The following is a 15,931-nucleotide window of genomic DNA, read 5'->3' as shown; positions in this document are numbered from 1 at the left end:
AAAAAAAGAAAGAATTGCTTAAGTGTCAATGGAAATTTTAAACTATTGGTTTTTCACAATGAGAAAATAAGCTTGTGGTTAAGCAGTTATAACAGCTCATTTACTGAAACTGTGAAAGAAAGAAAACTGTATTGGTGAATTCCGAGGGAGTATGAACGCACTGAACGCTGGAGAAAATATTTTCACACAGAAGAAAGAAAGCAAAGAGATGTTATTTGGAATGTCTCTGTCCTTTAATTTAATGTTGTTTACAATAAATAGGGCAAATTATGGAGCAAGTAAACACTGCTGTTAGTTTTTCAATCATTTAAAAAATAGCATTTCGTGATGTTTAACTTGACGTGCGTGAAAGACAGCGAGATCATTAGCAGAGTATAACGAATTGAATTGAATTGGATTGAAAAAAAAAAAAGTGTAAGCAGGACACAAGTGAGCAACGATGACATCACCAATCGATTCGAACTGAGAAGCATCTATGATGTCCTTCACATTCACTTTAGCAATCAAAGGTCATACTACGAATGTCAGGGTCAGGTTAAAGAACAAGAAGAGAGAGCATCCTGCATTTACATCTGTCACCACTTCTCCCATTTTTCTTTCGGATCAAGTTAGGAAGATGACTGGATCGTTTGCATCATAATGATAATGGCAATGAAAGCATCGAGTGTTACAGGATTACAATTCCCGAACGCTACCCAAACGCTTAGAAGTCTCGGGCAAATCTACCAGCTAGTGGTGACAATTACGCCGGAAATGGAGCCGGAATGTTTGATGTATCACACAGATAGCATACGGGCCGGAATGAACGGGATCGCTATGAAAAAGTGTGACCCAAGAGTGTGAAATTTAGCGAAAGGAGGAGACATATATGGGAGAAGAGATTATCTCAACTATAAATATACTTTGTTTTGCCTCTAATTTTCTAGCATAACCAAGGAAAGAATGAAATTAAATGTGATAACAATGCCAGTATGCCTATGTCGATGAGGTTATCGGAATATGTTGGGTGATCAAATAATCTCAACTTAGAACTACATAGGATTGTCAACTCTGTATGAATAAAGTGAAATTTGACCTTGGTTTTGCTTTTACAAGTTTTTACTTGAAGTAAGATTTTTTTTCATCCGTTTTTTTTTCCTTTTTTTTCAATAAAATTTTTTTCATCAGCATTTATTTCCATGAAACTCCAAGAAAAATTGGTTGTTGTTCCAACCAATTTTATTCATTTCTGCAATAGCAACTGTTGTAATAACTAATATTGATTCCCAAAAATTTTATGATTCTTAAATGTTTTATTATCATAGATGAAATATAGACAAAATAAGTACTTCCCAAAATGCTCATAAAGATCTTTTATGATTTCAACTAGAATTCATTAAGAAAAAGGATTCACAGTGCATGACGTCTAAAACATGTTTCTTTTTCTCTTCTTTTAAGTTAAGTCTCCAACATCTTATAAGTATTTACAACCAATATTAAGAAAAAAGGCTGTACAGACCGTCCATGCAGCACTACTTTTGAACAGTCTACGAAGATATTTCATATTATAGAAAATTCTCTAGCATTTTAAAGTGATTGGAAAAGTTTTTCATAAAAAAAGATCCCATTTGCATTACATATGCACCGGATCAAATTCCTATGAATAAGATATGGACAGAAAGAAACATTTGCAGGAATACTTCAACCAAAAAACTTCTGCGATGTAAGTCCAACAAAATTGAAGAGATTGAAATTATAAATACCACTTGTGACTTCATCCATTTTGAATATAAGTCCATTCATTTCGAAAATCATCAGATCATTATGTGTCGTCTTGAGCATGACTTGTTTATTCCTTTCAATAACCTGTGAAATTATTTATCCGTAACATCGCTGTTACTTGCAATATAATTTTTAAACATAATTCATCAAAATCTTCATTCAATGTACATTTTGAATCCAAAGTACTAAGATCTCTAGAGAAATGTACTTTACAAAGATAAAAAGAACATGGAAATTCATAATACGGTGAAGGGGACACCATTTCAAAACAAAAGTACAGGTAGATTACCCTGAAGAAGTACAGATAACCTAGTAAGACCAATAAAATACGACCAATCCTTTACCTATTAATAAGAGAAATTTCGAAATGAGGCAGTTAATCCATCGCTAAGAACGAATTTATAAATTTGTAAAGTAAATAAAGTTGCATTTGAATATTCGCTTTTCATTATAAAATCATTATAAATTTGTACGACAGAATTCATCCTAATAATTGGGAAGTATATAAACATTCATTTGCAAAAAAAAAATATGAAAGATTTCCATCAATACTCGAAACACTATCTCATCCTCCCATCTTTTTTGCTATCCGAATAAAGCCAATAAAAATGATTATAGCACGGAAGTTCATTGAAAAATGATCGAATGACCTCGGAAAATGCGATGTTTTGAAAAGCTTGCTTTTTGTAGTTCTTTTTTGGGAAAAAAATTATATTTTGTAATTTAAATTATTTTAAACGAAAATAATAGTGAAAGAAACGGCTTTAAATGGAATACTACAAAACCAAGAAAGAAACAATTTAAAAGACAGACGACAAGAATACTTCGTTTTTACAAACTATATCACGATCTTTGAGCGCCTTTTAGCAGTTCCATTTTTCCATATTGCTTTCCAGTAATTTTGATTGTCACCCTAATGGAGAACTGTGTTTATAAATCATTCTAACAGGGAGGATTAAAAATACAATCTTTGCTGCCAAGTCAAACATACAGTGCATTCAGAAAAATGTATTAACAGATTTAAGAAAGTTCTGAAATTTCAAAGCACTGACAGGATTAAAAATTTAAAGCACTTTTCTTAGTTAAACATTGCTGTCAATACGTTATTGAAACTTTAAGTTTAAATTTTTTCATTTTGATTTTGACGCCAGCTTTTCCTTTATCCATGCCCGAATTTTTGTTTTTAAAGCATCATCTGGAATTGTGAAATTCATATTTTCAAAATTAACAATAAATGTAGGGTATGTACTTCAACACAGCTCTACCTTACATAAGATTCATAATGGATATACAGGAACACAGATTAGTTGAGGGCTGTAAATCGAAATCTGATAAGATGATTCTGTTTTAGTACAAAGGATATAGTTCAGTTGTCAAAGGTTAGCCCCTCCAATCTGAATAATCACGTACATTTTTAAAAATAAAACCCAAACAGCAAAAAATAAGATGAATAAAATTACCAGATACGAGCTGAGTTTCGCTCAATGGTTGCCGAGTAAATGGATCTGTTTGAGAACTGAGCAAATGACGCATAATATGCTTTCGATCCATTTTATGTCCCGATGGCAGAATTACAGGATCAGTCATTAGTGTATTCATTACCGGATCTGCAATTAGATTAAAGCGTAATTACAAATACAACTTCGAGCTTAAAATTTTCACATGAAACTTGAAAATTAATTCTAGAATATGACAACATTATAGTGAGAACTGACAAAATCGTATCTATGCAAGGAAAAAGATGCATATTAGAGGCTGTAATCTAAAATAAACGTTAAATTTCATCACTAACATAACGATTTCATCATGACACATAATGGATGATAGTGTTTAAAAAAAAAAAAAAAAAAAAAGAAACCAATTTATAGTTTGTAAGGTAAAATTACCTCTAAAATCATCTGGAACATCATCTCCGAAATCTTCTTCATTTTGAGCTTTCTGCTTCCAGATTCGCTGCGTCATATCGGCAAGATTTTTCAAGAGCTCTATCTCATTTATAGGTACAATGTTATTAGCAGTTAACCGCGAAAGCACCATTGAAAATACGTCTGGCGAATACGAACGCTATAAGTGTTTGTTTAATGAATATGAATATCTCTATGAGTAAAATGTACACTTTATCCAGATAAATGAAAATGAATAGGTAGCCGAGTCATGATCCTTTTTTAGATGTACAATTTGTTTCAAATGGAACTAAAACATAAACAGTAGCTGTGCTGTATACCATTCCTTAAGCGAGTAATCCTTTCGTTCCTAACAGTTTTACTTGTTTCCGAAAAATACAAACAAAAGATATGTTGAAATAGCTGAAATAGTTAAAGCGTGATGGTTTCAACCAAATCCAATAATCACCTCATCATTAGCAATGCATTCTGCAAATTTTTCTGAGGACAAATTCAAATACACATTTACTATTTGTTGTAGTAAAGCTCGTGGCTCCCACATAAACCGACGTACTGCGTCACGCACTTTCAGTTCTGTACATTTTGGACCACATAATTGTGAAACATTGTAATCCAACATTGAAGCTAATCGTTCGCCCAGCAGCTAAAGCTTATTAATTTCAATAAATCAGCAGAATTTTCAAATTGTATGACATAGGTGAATGTAACACGCCACAAGCCTTAAAGTAATAATGAAATTTTAAGTTTAAGAATGAAAGGCTGTAAGCAGGAGCAAAAAGATTATACAGTAATCGAACGATTGCATCACTAGTTATAAAGTTTAAATAATCATATTTGTGCTTCCTATTAAATAATAATAATAATTTAAATCAAACCGGCTCATAAAACGGTTCAGGTGCATCAGCAGTTAAATATGTAAAAAGATCTAGTGTATCACGTCCAAGTATTAACCAGTTCCGTACACCTCGCTTTGCTTCCAATAATGCATCTTCTTTCATTTGACGTTCTTCATCTCCCAAATTGGACCATTCACTGCTTTCCTTCAGTGATTCAATGTCGTGTATTTTTTTCAATGCAAGCAATGATTCATCTAATAGATATGTTGCATCATTAATAACCATATTGACAAAACGAATAAAATCTGGTGAACATTCTCTGAAACACGACAAAAATACTGTACATACTAATGAGACGTTCACAATTAACAATATAATTAAAGGATAATTATTTAATCCAAAATAAAACAAGGGAAATATATGTGGAAGACAAATTCAAGTATTTAAAACTATTAAATATGAGAACTATAACAAAGCATTATGTTCTGATCCTCATAAAATTCCAATGCTGGACTAGAATATGATTGAAGCTTTTAATTTTGTCAAATTGAAGTCTTCAAGAAAATCTATCCTGCCAGCAGTAAATTGTTAATGGATAAAAAAAAAATATGCTTACCTTGCGTAAGAAGTAATATTACTTCTGTAGATTGTACTTTCCCAAAGGGAACGAAATATTACTTGAATTGATCGTCTAATATTAAATTTATCATAGAATTCTGTGCTTGCTCCTGTTGACTCCACATCTGAGATCATTTTAAAAAAAAAATAAAAGAAACCAAAACATCAAGTAAAATGAATCGAAATTTCTATAATACCTGCATAAAATTTAACAAGGCTAGGAAAGAGTCGATCAATGGCTAGTGGAGAATTAATGACAGAAAGATGGAACTGATATGCGGCAGGTAAAATTGCAGGACAGACCATGAATAGAACTTCCACTATCTATAATTTGCTTTTGCTTTTAGTTTTAATAAATAAGATTATTCAGATTTCAAATGTAATATAGATTGGACATCAACTATGCTGATTGTCCTCACAATTCTGATCGGCCAACTTTAACAACTTTAATACACATTTATATCACAATCTTAAAGAAAATTGAAAGGCTATTTTCTTTCTTGCAAATTCTATCCAATAATTCACACGCCAACATCAATATTTTCATTAAAAAATTCATTTTTGGGAAAAAGCTGAGTGTTCATTCATGAAAGCAAAATCATACATCTACCTTCTTTTGCATGGGTTAGACACTAGTAAAAATACTAAAACGAATTATATAATAATGCATGAATTAAAAAATCAATCAACCTTTGCTGCGAGAAATTTATTGTTAAAATAATGAGTGCTGCAAATAAATACAAGCAGCTGCTCAGGCAAGTCCAATCGACTTTCCAGAAGTATAACTGGATTATTCCTGCAAATTAATCAGGTCACTGTATAAAGTAATATCTTCCACTATCCACCAATCCTAGGAAATATATATATATATATATTATCCAGATGAAAAATAAAAATTAGTTGAATAAGTTGTTGACCCAAAGATGACATTACTAACTTCAGCAGAAAAACAATGAAGTCGAGAGAGTTTTCCAAAAAGAATTCCGGCATGACTCCAAACAAATCTGGTGCTACGGGAGGAAGTAAACCATCGTTAATGCTGAAAAAAGACAGAATGGATTTTAGAACATTTTTGCTTATAAATTAAATAAAACACATTACAAGGAAAATGCAAAAATGAGCAAAACAATATCTTTCATTGTGTACATCAAAATTTTTAGCAACTTCTGATAACTAACAAATTGGGGTTAATAATGTTGATGAGGAAAGTAAGCTGACGACTGCAGAATTCCAGAGCTCGATGAAGAAACACCGGATCGTACAGTGCCGCTTCCAAACACATAATGCTCCGAATGAGTCTCTAAAAAATAATGTGAATGAGATTCTCAATTTGACATTTAAAGTTGTTGTGAAATCCAGCATTTTTTATTAAATTTATATCTGAAAATGCATTATGAAGAAACCTAAGATCATGGCTGATCCTAAGAACTTGTTAAATTAAACAAAAGTCGGTTGTTCAAATAACAAATGTATGCTTCCACCAAGCTTCATCTACTTTGAATTTGTTTGTTACGTTCATCGAAACTACTCTCTATCTAACCTTTCAAATATGAAAATGTGTAAATATAAATCGCAATAAGTTTAAATTCAATTTAATACGCAAAATGAAAACATACCGTACGAAAAATATTGGCTCGCTCCAGTTTTGCTTCAATCATTGCTTTTTCTCTTACTTGAAGTGCGAATAATCTGCGTAACTGTACTTTAAGTTCAGCTAAACCAAGTTCAATTTCATGCAAATTCCTCTTCAAATACTTTAATTGTCCAATTGCTGCTGATATTGACAGATGTTGTGCTTGCAAAGTTAAAAAGAAACATTCCGTGGGGAATTTGATCTCGAAATTGGTATCTGAAAACGATGGAACTTTTCTTCTCCATTAGTTTAATCTACAGTTACCAATGATACTTTAAAATAAGGCATAACATTGCAATGGTTTTTCTACAAAAGTCATACGTAATCAAAGGTCATATTCAATGAGCATCTTCACAGCACAACTTGAAATAAAATACCTATCATTTCTGTGAAGGCCTTTGTTTGCTCCAAATCCAATTTTAACCGTGTTTCACTCGAAAAATCAATTCTGCATTTCGGATGGAACATATAATATGTATTCACCTTGAAAATTAGATAAATAATATGTGCAGAATATAAAAATATCTTAAGTTCAGAATTTAGAACAGGTATAGCAAACATACCTTATCAAATGTCACTTTTTCAACCAAACTCAGCATTACATCAAAGAAATTCAGCATGAAGCCATCCGATGATAATTTTGAATGGTCTGGCTGAAAACCATCATCAACAGCAAAATCAAACAGCATACCTCATCTTTTTAGATATAATTACCTTAACAGAACTCAGCAGGATTACTAGGATAGTTCACAACTACGAAGAAAGATAAAAAGTATTGTAATGATGACCTTAAATAAGCCTTTTAAATAATTTACTGAGATTACTGAGCAACAAAGTGCTCTGTTTAATCTACTGATTGATTGGAAAACTAGCAATTTTATGTTGCAATCAAACTTACATTCATCTGCCTCCTTTTAATATTAACCGATAATACGCGAGTAATGAAATCCAACGTTCTGTTACGACTCGAAGTATTTGCTAACAACTGATGCAATATTTGATGCAAATGACGCTAAAAATAGAATCAATTTTAAATCATTTTCAAAAATGACCAGAAAAATTTGTTAATCAGTATGATATGCACAGCTCTCTAGGTTCTTCTATACTAAACCTCGTTCGCACTATCAATAGCTAGGATAGCTAGGTAATCAATCTTCTGGCTCACGTATGTCTGCCTCAGAATTTCTGGATAATATATGTTAGATGTTTCTATCCTGTTGCTTCGCTTATCACATCAAAACCAAGTGTAGGGATAGATTCTATAACGAATTAATCAAACAGAAAAATCATCTAAATGTCAAGCTTAAAAAACATACCCTCACAAGAGTTAAATCATTCTGGTAAACGTTATATAACATTGGTTTTTGTTCATCTTCCGGAAGTTGAGAGCAGTCGAAAAATGGCATATAAACAGACAACTGAAAGAAGATAAATACAAATGCTTCAGTGAATTACATTAGCGAATCCAAAGTTTATTCTTACGCTTCCATTATCAGCCGGAGCTGTGCTATATTCAAAGAATGGTCCCAAATAACACAGCCTTGCAAAATCATGGCCTTCAAGAACGCTGTATACTTCTGATATGAAATCTGTCCGTGAAACCAGCTGTAATAAGACAACAAATCACAATCATGAAGCTAATGATGATAAATTATTTACCAGGAACAGCTGATTTGATTAAATTGACCATACTGTTTGAGGAGCAGATTTAACAGAACTGACTTGAACCAAATAAATTAATAAAAGCTTTTTATAACATAATTGAGACCTAGTGTAACTTTAAAAAATACTACAAAGATGACGTAAACTAACCAAATCTGCAATAGGTCTTTTATTGGATGAAGTCTTGACACCTACAAGGAATTTCAATAGAGAATACGGATAAATAGCCACTTCCCTGTTGCACTTATTCGACATTTGCTGGTAACTCATCGACTTTTGCGCACAGTCCAAAATAGGATTGAAAATCTGGAACAATTTTTAAACACCGAATTTTCCATTTTCAGATTCGAATAATGGGTACAAGGAACGTGAATGAGCACCTACGAAAATAAATATCACTATTTCCCAAACATTTACTATTTGAAACTTTTAGAAATACATTCCCCATTATTTCAATAATGTAGAGTGGGATTTAAGAAAGGTGCATTATATTGTAACCTATATCTCTATATATAACAATGACTTAGCATATACATATATTTCCCACATGACTGAACACAAATGTTTCATTGCGTAAAATCACATTGCTAACTGCATTAATATGCAGTAATGCAAAATTTCTGAAAATATTATGGATGGCAGAATGGTGAAATAAACCTCAGAAAGTGCACTATGGTCCATATCTTCATCTGAACAGTAAGCTATTAAATTGCAGGCAAAAGTTTCTGGCATTTGCTGCTGATAAAACATTCGAACAAAGACTGCTATCATATCTTCTGCTGTGAATCTGTAAAATTGAAAATTTCCGAATCGATTATTTCTTGAAGTAAAAGAAGAAAAAAACTGATGAAAATAAAGATGAATTTATATGAATGAGTATAATGCATGGATAAGATAAAATGGCTTACTTTTCACCATAGAAACCACGAAGAAGAAAAGACGTTTGAGCAAAAAGTCTTTTTTGAATGACTGAGATCACGGATCGCTCGTGATCCATCAAAAACTGCAATTCAAATTTTATCTCTTAATTTCTGCTGGTTGAACTTTTAATAGCAGTTTCTTAATTATCTAGCCTTGATTAGTACTATAAAAAGGTTCAATATTCGAATCATAAGACGGTTTCGAAGTCATGATATTCTTAATCAATTTCAATGAAGATTAGGATATCAATTCGGTATAAACCTGATTTTGCCCTTCAGTAGACAATTTTTCATTTGTTGTAATAAGATAATGCAAAGCCATTTCTGGCAAAGCTAGAGGTAAATCAAACAGCGGTTCGCCAAGTTGTTTTCCCAGCATTCTACTTGTATTCATGACCTGCATGCTGCAAAATGATAATCGTTAATGGTACATTACAGACAAAATTAACAACGATTGTATTCTATTACTTTTTTGGTCCAATGAAAAGCGAGTAAATAGATATGAACAATAAGAGCACTTACTTGCTTTTGTGCATGTTACATAATGATCGCATGAAAATATCATCAATTACGACTGATAAATCAACTGAAAATTTATGTCTTTCTAAAATTATTCAAAATAATAAAAAAAAAAACCACATCTTTAACAAAAGATGACAAAACTCATACCCTTAACATATTTTATCTATTGCTGTAGATAAATATGCTAAGTATCACTCACAATCATTACACAATTTTCTTTGGATATCAATTCGTAATGTAATAATTACTGAAAGGTTAAGAAACATGCTTTGTTCACCATCTTTATACCAATTTTAACCTGTTTTTACTTTCTAAAGTTGGTATTAGTGTTAATAACTGCAATTCACCACAACTGTATTTCAACAACAAAACATACCATCGCTACTAAAAGTTGATGCATCAGTTGATTCTACCAAAGACTTCAAACAGATGTCATTTTCACCACTGAAAATCCGACTGACAAGATTCTGAAGGCGATCCAATTTGTAAGCTTCTCCATCCTAAATTGTGCTAATAAAACACCTATCGATGAATAACATATTTACGGGAAATTAAACAATGTTTGAGGTTTTTTGCACCTTTAAAATTCCGAAGTCGTTAGAGTGAACAAATAATTTACTCTTTCCTATCTTTTTCCTTTTCCTGTTCCACTTGCACCTCTTTTTTGATTATTATTACCTTCCGATTCTTTGCTTCTTGAGAATTCCCAAAAGCCTTTCAAACCAAACAATACGGAAATAAATCAATGCTAAACAGCTATCCAATATGTCACAATCTATTTCAAATTATTATTCACTTATGCAGTATTGTGCAAGAGAATAATCGGTAGATTCTGGATTAATAAATCAAAGATGTAGTTCTAAACTTAACTTCTCTTCGAAATTAACTCATATTATTCATATTAAGAATCAATTTTTTTTAATCCTATCTGTAAATGTCTAACCTTAATTCCTCCATCTATATTGTTAATTAGAGACACACAGTGATCCATACCTCCTAAGAGTGTATCCTCGCCGATGTCCTGATCTCAGTAATTATTTCACTAAAAGTTAAGAATAAGTACCTGTTATACTATTTATTCAAATGACTAGACCTAGCTTTTACATTTATTTGCAAGAGTACTCAAACGGAGTCCAAAAGAAAAGTGAGCAGGACTCGACATAAATGGTGTTGCTAAACTTTTAATTAATCAGTTTAGGTTTGCAATGCTAGAGAAAATATTCTTAAGGCATGTGTGTAATATAAGATCAATTTAAAGCAAACAAAAAAGATATTCCTATTCATCCTATGCTTTTTAACTGTTGAATCCTAATCCTGACAGGAATAATCACTCTTGTATTAGAAACATGTAGAATTTCATCGATTTGTCGATTGATTCAGGTTTAAATTTTTGAAATTCATCACTTTATTGTCATTTTATCATTTGAAGTTGATATTTCAAATAATTACAATAATGCTTAAAGTCTACCGAAATCGGGGAAGAAAAATGACTGAATTGAGAAATGATAATCTGATATAACTTGAATTATTTCATTCGTCCATCATGGTCAATTTCAAGCATGTTAAGTATAAGAACAATATATCATATATATGTAGCCTACAGAAAAATCAGGCTTGTCATCTCATATGAAACTTCAAAATTTTTAAAAAAAATTGTGAAACCTCATTTGAATTCCCATTCGGCATAATGTTTATGCAGTCCTGACGCAGTTTCTTCGCATCTAATTCTTCAAGTTCTTCTGCTGGACTTCGATGTGTCGTTTCTTCTGACGGCATCAAATGGCTTTTACTTCTTTATAAAATCTCTAGTGTAGTCTATAAAAAAAACTCACTAATAATACGGTTTCATGTTATTGATATAGCTGAGTATTTCCTTAATATTCTTATGAATTTTAGTAAAAATATATTAACTTAAAATTTTCAATCCTAAAGTAGCACTTATTAAAGATTTTCTACTAACTTATTAAGTAATTATTTATACTAAAAGCATAATTTGAATTAAACACTTACATTAATCCTATGTCACCCAAAATTAATAAGGCATATCCTATTTAAGTTATTAGACGTAGCGCTGCGTTTGTACGAATTTTGCTTGGTTCGGACTGCGTATGTTTACAAGTGGTGGATTGTTTGAGTCATACAAAATTCACCGGTGCATTTGGGAAGTCCCAGGGGTTTTGGGGTTAAACTGGTATATCTTGTTGATTTAGTCTTAAATTTTAATGTATTTCAGATTAATGTCAATTGCAGAAGGTATCACAGAAGTGAAATGATTGATAAATCGGTGGTGGATGCCATTCGATTGCTTGAGAATCAAAAGGTTTCTTATTTCCTTCTGCATTAACAATATTTCATTGTTGCTTCTACTGATACAGTGTTTACTTCCTTCTGTTTTAATCACCATATATGGTGAGTATGACCAATTACTCCTAATTAATAATAAAAAAAGAACTTTTCTGAAAATTTTGGTCTTTGGAATATTACATTTCATCATTTTAATAAATGATGGAAGTTTGAGATTTCTTTGAATAACTATCAGAAAAAGTTAAAATTATTTATGCATTATGATGGTAAAATTGAACGAAAAGAATCTAAATGTGTTTATACGTATTTCTGATTATTAGTCGTTAGATGGTTGTTTGAAGTGCTGAAATTGAATTCTTTTTTGCTGGCTTCGTTGGTTTTTTTTTTCTGTTCAATTTAGTTTTAATTAATTGTCGTAAGTTTCACTTTTTTATTATATTTTTTGTCGCTTTTTGATTTTTCTTGACTAACTATTTTTTACCTCTTTTTAACTATTCTTATTAAGCCTCATTAAGGGATAACAATTAATTATGCATCATTTATTTATTGAAATTTGCTTACATTTTGTTGAAGAAAAAAATTGTTTCAGATTGAACGTGAAATAGCTTTTCAAGAAGCTTTGGATGAAAGGAAAATAGCATTCGAGGTATGTCTATTAGCGATGTTGTTGCTACGTCCTTGTCGTTATGATATCTTTAACCATTACACTTGTATTATTTACTTTTATTTTAAAATAAAAAATATTTTGAAGTGAATAATAATAATAATAATATAGTAAGCAAACAATATTATCGTACATGGCACATATTTATTCTTTTTCATATGTCTCGTCATAAAATACTATTTTTCCATATTAGTAAAAGCATATGCATACATTTATTAATCTGTCATACAGCTCATTTTTTCTTGGAAAATCAAGTGACTCATATATATAGAGATGCTAGAGCCAGGATACTCTTGTAACTTCATTAAGTCTCTAGTTTTCGTGTACAATGTTAACAGTTTTGGATCTTGATGTATTTAAAAGATCGAGCCTATTTTTCTCTGTAGTCCAAACTACAGGAAAAACTTTCTTTGTTTTGAGAATTATGATTTTTCAGCTTGCCAAATTGCAGTATTCCTATCCTTACAAAGTTTTTGGAAGTCTTGCTGTAGCTCTTATTTCTGGACTCTCCGCCTATCGACATAAAAATGTGTTACACTTGATGCCGCTTGCCATAGCGCTTCCTTACATAGCTTCTGAAACTGATGCTTCCTTTGGACAAAGAACAGGAAGGATCAAAAGTGAGTTTTCTCAATCGATTTTATTCTTTAAAATGCTTCGTTCTTTATCATTATGCATAGAGGGTTAGAAGATTGTTTTATGGAGTGAGGCTGGAATAATATGTGATTTAGAAAACGCTAAAATTATTACTGTGCATTAAGTTATCGAATTTGTATGAAAAAATGAAATAGACTGTGTCATGCTAAATTTCACACTTTATTTCTAGGGCGAGCTGATTTATTATATCGGAAAAGAATGACAGAACATGAGCCGCATGTTGTGGTAGCTGATGTAAAACAACGTCTCAAAGAATTGCAAGAAGGAAATGATGTGGAATAGGTCGATATTGTTTGCTTTCCTCTACCAGTAATCGTTTTCGAAATATTCCGAATTCGTGATGAAAATTGAGGCTTTGGAAAATGTATTTTTTTGAGTTTATTCATCGAAAAGTTCCTGGAAAACAGTTTTAATAAGTTTACACTGCAACATACTGACTTATCAAATCATAATTGATCTTTAAATCGAATATAGGTTGAGAACTTTGGAGATGTTGCATTTCTACATAGTTTGATTGGAAAATATGTTTATTTTATTACGTTCTTCGGATATTTATGGTTTTCAAATTCTAATAAAACATTGAACTCGTTTGTTTCATCTCTGTGATTAGTTTTCAAGCTTGAAATAGTATTTGTTCACTCGGGACTCGCATGAGTTGGAATTTCATGGGCGGAAGAAACCAAATATCCAGAATAGAAATTATTATTCTCTTTCACTTTTGCCAACAGCTTAATCGGTGATAGTTTAAAATGAAAATAATTGAACGATTGAGTCTCCTTTCAGGTGCTTTTAACGTTTGACCGTGTTCAACATACGCTTATAAAACTGTTGGAGAACATATGTGCTGAATATTTGAATAATTAAGGTTTTCACATATTTCTGTTTTATATTTTTAAGACTTTTCGGTTTATCATGCAGTTTCTTGTGCGATTTTTCTGAAATTTTGTTACCGTTTTTGTAAATATAAAACAAATATAACTACAAAAGGCACCATCAGCTATTTATTGCCGAATAAATAGATTTAAGTTTCTAGCAGGAATCTGTGGTTTTGGAACCATCTGAAGCTTGTATTTTTGATTTTGATGTTCTTAATGGGAACATCGTGGTCAAGTAATGCAGAGTTACAGAATTATTACGAACAACAGGTTATCTTAACTTATTGGAATTCAATATTTTATTTAGTGTGCTAAATTTAATATGAATTAATTTTGTTTCTCTTTGGAATTGAAATGTTATGGGTGAATACTTGTAATAATGCTATTTTATTGTAAGATTTTCAAAATTTCGGTTACTATTTATATTTTTTTATGAATTATCTATTGCAATTTTAATAAGAATTATTCTTCAGGCACTGGAGCAGGTAGCTCTGCAAAATGTTTTGTTAGAGCATAAAAGAGCTTTAGAGGTTTGTTTTTTTTTGTTTTTTTTTTTTTCTCTCTCTCTCTTTTTTGTAATACTTTCCTTAACCAATATTTTTTCATACTTTATATTTTCCAGTGTAATCGCAGTGAGAATAAGAGACGGGTTCGAGAAATGTTTGGTGATGAGTCTTGATTGCTTCTGGTGTCGGTATATTGTGGTGGATATAGAAAAATGTATTGTTGAGTTGTACATCTGATACCTTAATAGTACTGCGGAATGAAAATGAAATTATTGAATCCTGGCAATTCCCATTATTTAAGATAATATTATTACTTAAAGACGTTATGTTCTAATAGATGAACAACTGTTTCAGTTAGCGAACACACGAAAACTTATCTCCAGCCAACATATGACTGCTTTGTTGGTCGTCTCACTGATGTTAGTAAGTCAGAAAATGAAGCAATCACATTTGTACATTCTGCCAGTTGTTCCATTTGTTATTGGTCTTTTTCATAATTTTGACCAACAGCGGGATGTAACGTTGGATACCATAAAAGGTCATTATATTTATATTCAGGAATCATTATGCATATATGTAATGCATAACTAATGAGATAAGCATTACCATAATCTAGAAGTGGGCTAATGTCGCTGCTATTCGAATGTTATTTTACTCAGATAAATTTTACATTTATATTATAATTAAGTGGTTTGCGAACGATTCTTAAATGGAATAGTTAAGGGCTCACAACTAAGCTGCTATGATTGGTGTTCACTATTGCGATTTAAATTATTTTAAATGCTGCCATCATTTTATATTTTAGTAAGCTTCGGTAATTCGTTCCAAAACTTTGGAACGCCTTTTGTTTTCTTAGATCGTTGAGCAGAGAAGTCATCACAGAAATGTGATGTATGTATAAATCAGATCGATTAACTTTAAAGTTTTCAGAAAATGCAGAGAAGTTGCGTCGAGAAAATCGTCGTTTATTTGAACCCATTGGTGGTCCCATAACCCTGGATGAGCTTGACAGACGTATTAATCGTGCAAAATATCACAAAGAAAAAGAATCCGATGAAGCCAATTAATC

General features: G+C 31.5%; 4 protein-coding genes across 4 annotated transcripts; 3 read left to right on the top strand and 1 right to left on the bottom strand.

The window, feature by feature from the left end:
• Nucleotides 1-2,891: 2,891 nt before the first annotated feature.
• Bma-ufd-2 (U-box domain containing protein) lies at nucleotides 2,892-11,632 on the bottom strand (the record flags this gene model as incomplete). The annotated part of the gene is made up of 23 exons (XM_043079181.1): nucleotides 2,892-2,956; nucleotides 3,222-3,368; nucleotides 3,648-3,825; nucleotides 4,114-4,308; nucleotides 4,541-4,820; nucleotides 5,118-5,244; nucleotides 5,317-5,443; nucleotides 5,810-5,915; nucleotides 6,057-6,158; nucleotides 6,298-6,419; nucleotides 6,736-6,968; nucleotides 7,130-7,235; nucleotides 7,316-7,405; nucleotides 7,651-7,764; nucleotides 8,069-8,170; nucleotides 8,235-8,357; nucleotides 8,565-8,720; nucleotides 9,072-9,201; nucleotides 9,323-9,417; nucleotides 9,597-9,738; nucleotides 9,857-9,920; nucleotides 10,233-10,356; nucleotides 11,519-11,632. The coding sequence occupies 23 exons, from the start codon at nucleotides 11,630-11,632 to the stop codon at nucleotides 2,892-2,894; spliced, it is 3,042 nt and encodes a 1,013-aa protein (XP_042935115.1).
• A 493-nt stretch (nucleotides 11,633-12,125) lies between these two features.
• On the top strand, nucleotides 12,126-13,763 carry Bm3381 (Uncharacterized protein; the record flags this gene model as incomplete). The annotated part of the gene is made up of 4 exons (XM_001896593.2): nucleotides 12,126-12,176; nucleotides 12,750-12,806; nucleotides 13,261-13,444; nucleotides 13,651-13,763. The coding sequence occupies 4 exons, from the start codon at nucleotides 12,126-12,128 to the stop codon at nucleotides 13,761-13,763; spliced, it is 405 nt and encodes a 134-aa protein (XP_001896628.1).
• Nucleotides 13,764-13,821: 58 nt separating this feature from the next.
• Nucleotides 13,822-14,345, top strand: Bm14310 (Uncharacterized protein; the record flags this gene model as incomplete). The annotated part of the gene is made up of 2 exons (XM_043079180.1): nucleotides 13,822-13,845; nucleotides 14,265-14,345. The coding sequence occupies 2 exons, from the start codon at nucleotides 13,822-13,824 to the stop codon at nucleotides 14,343-14,345; spliced, it is 105 nt and encodes a 34-aa protein (XP_042935114.1).
• A 227-nt stretch (nucleotides 14,346-14,572) lies between these two features.
• Bm11078 (Uncharacterized protein) lies at nucleotides 14,573-15,929 on the top strand (the record flags this gene model as incomplete). The annotated part of the gene is made up of 4 exons (XM_001896592.1): nucleotides 14,573-14,626; nucleotides 14,830-14,886; nucleotides 15,217-15,400; nucleotides 15,793-15,929. 4 exons carry the CDS (start codon nucleotides 14,573-14,575, stop codon nucleotides 15,927-15,929), a joined length of 432 nt encoding a protein of 143 aa, XP_001896627.1.
• Between the last annotated feature and the right edge of the window lie 2 nt (nucleotides 15,930-15,931).

This window comes from Brugia malayi (assembly GCF_000002995.4).
Source record: "Brugia malayi strain FR3 genome assembly, contig: Bm_v4_Chr2_contig_001, whole genome shotgun sequence".
NCBI lineage: Eukaryota > Metazoa > Nematoda > Chromadorea > Rhabditida > Onchocercidae > Brugia > Brugia malayi.
The sequence above is the reverse complement of the archived record's forward strand: the minus strand, read 5'-3'. Positions and strand labels throughout refer to the sequence as shown.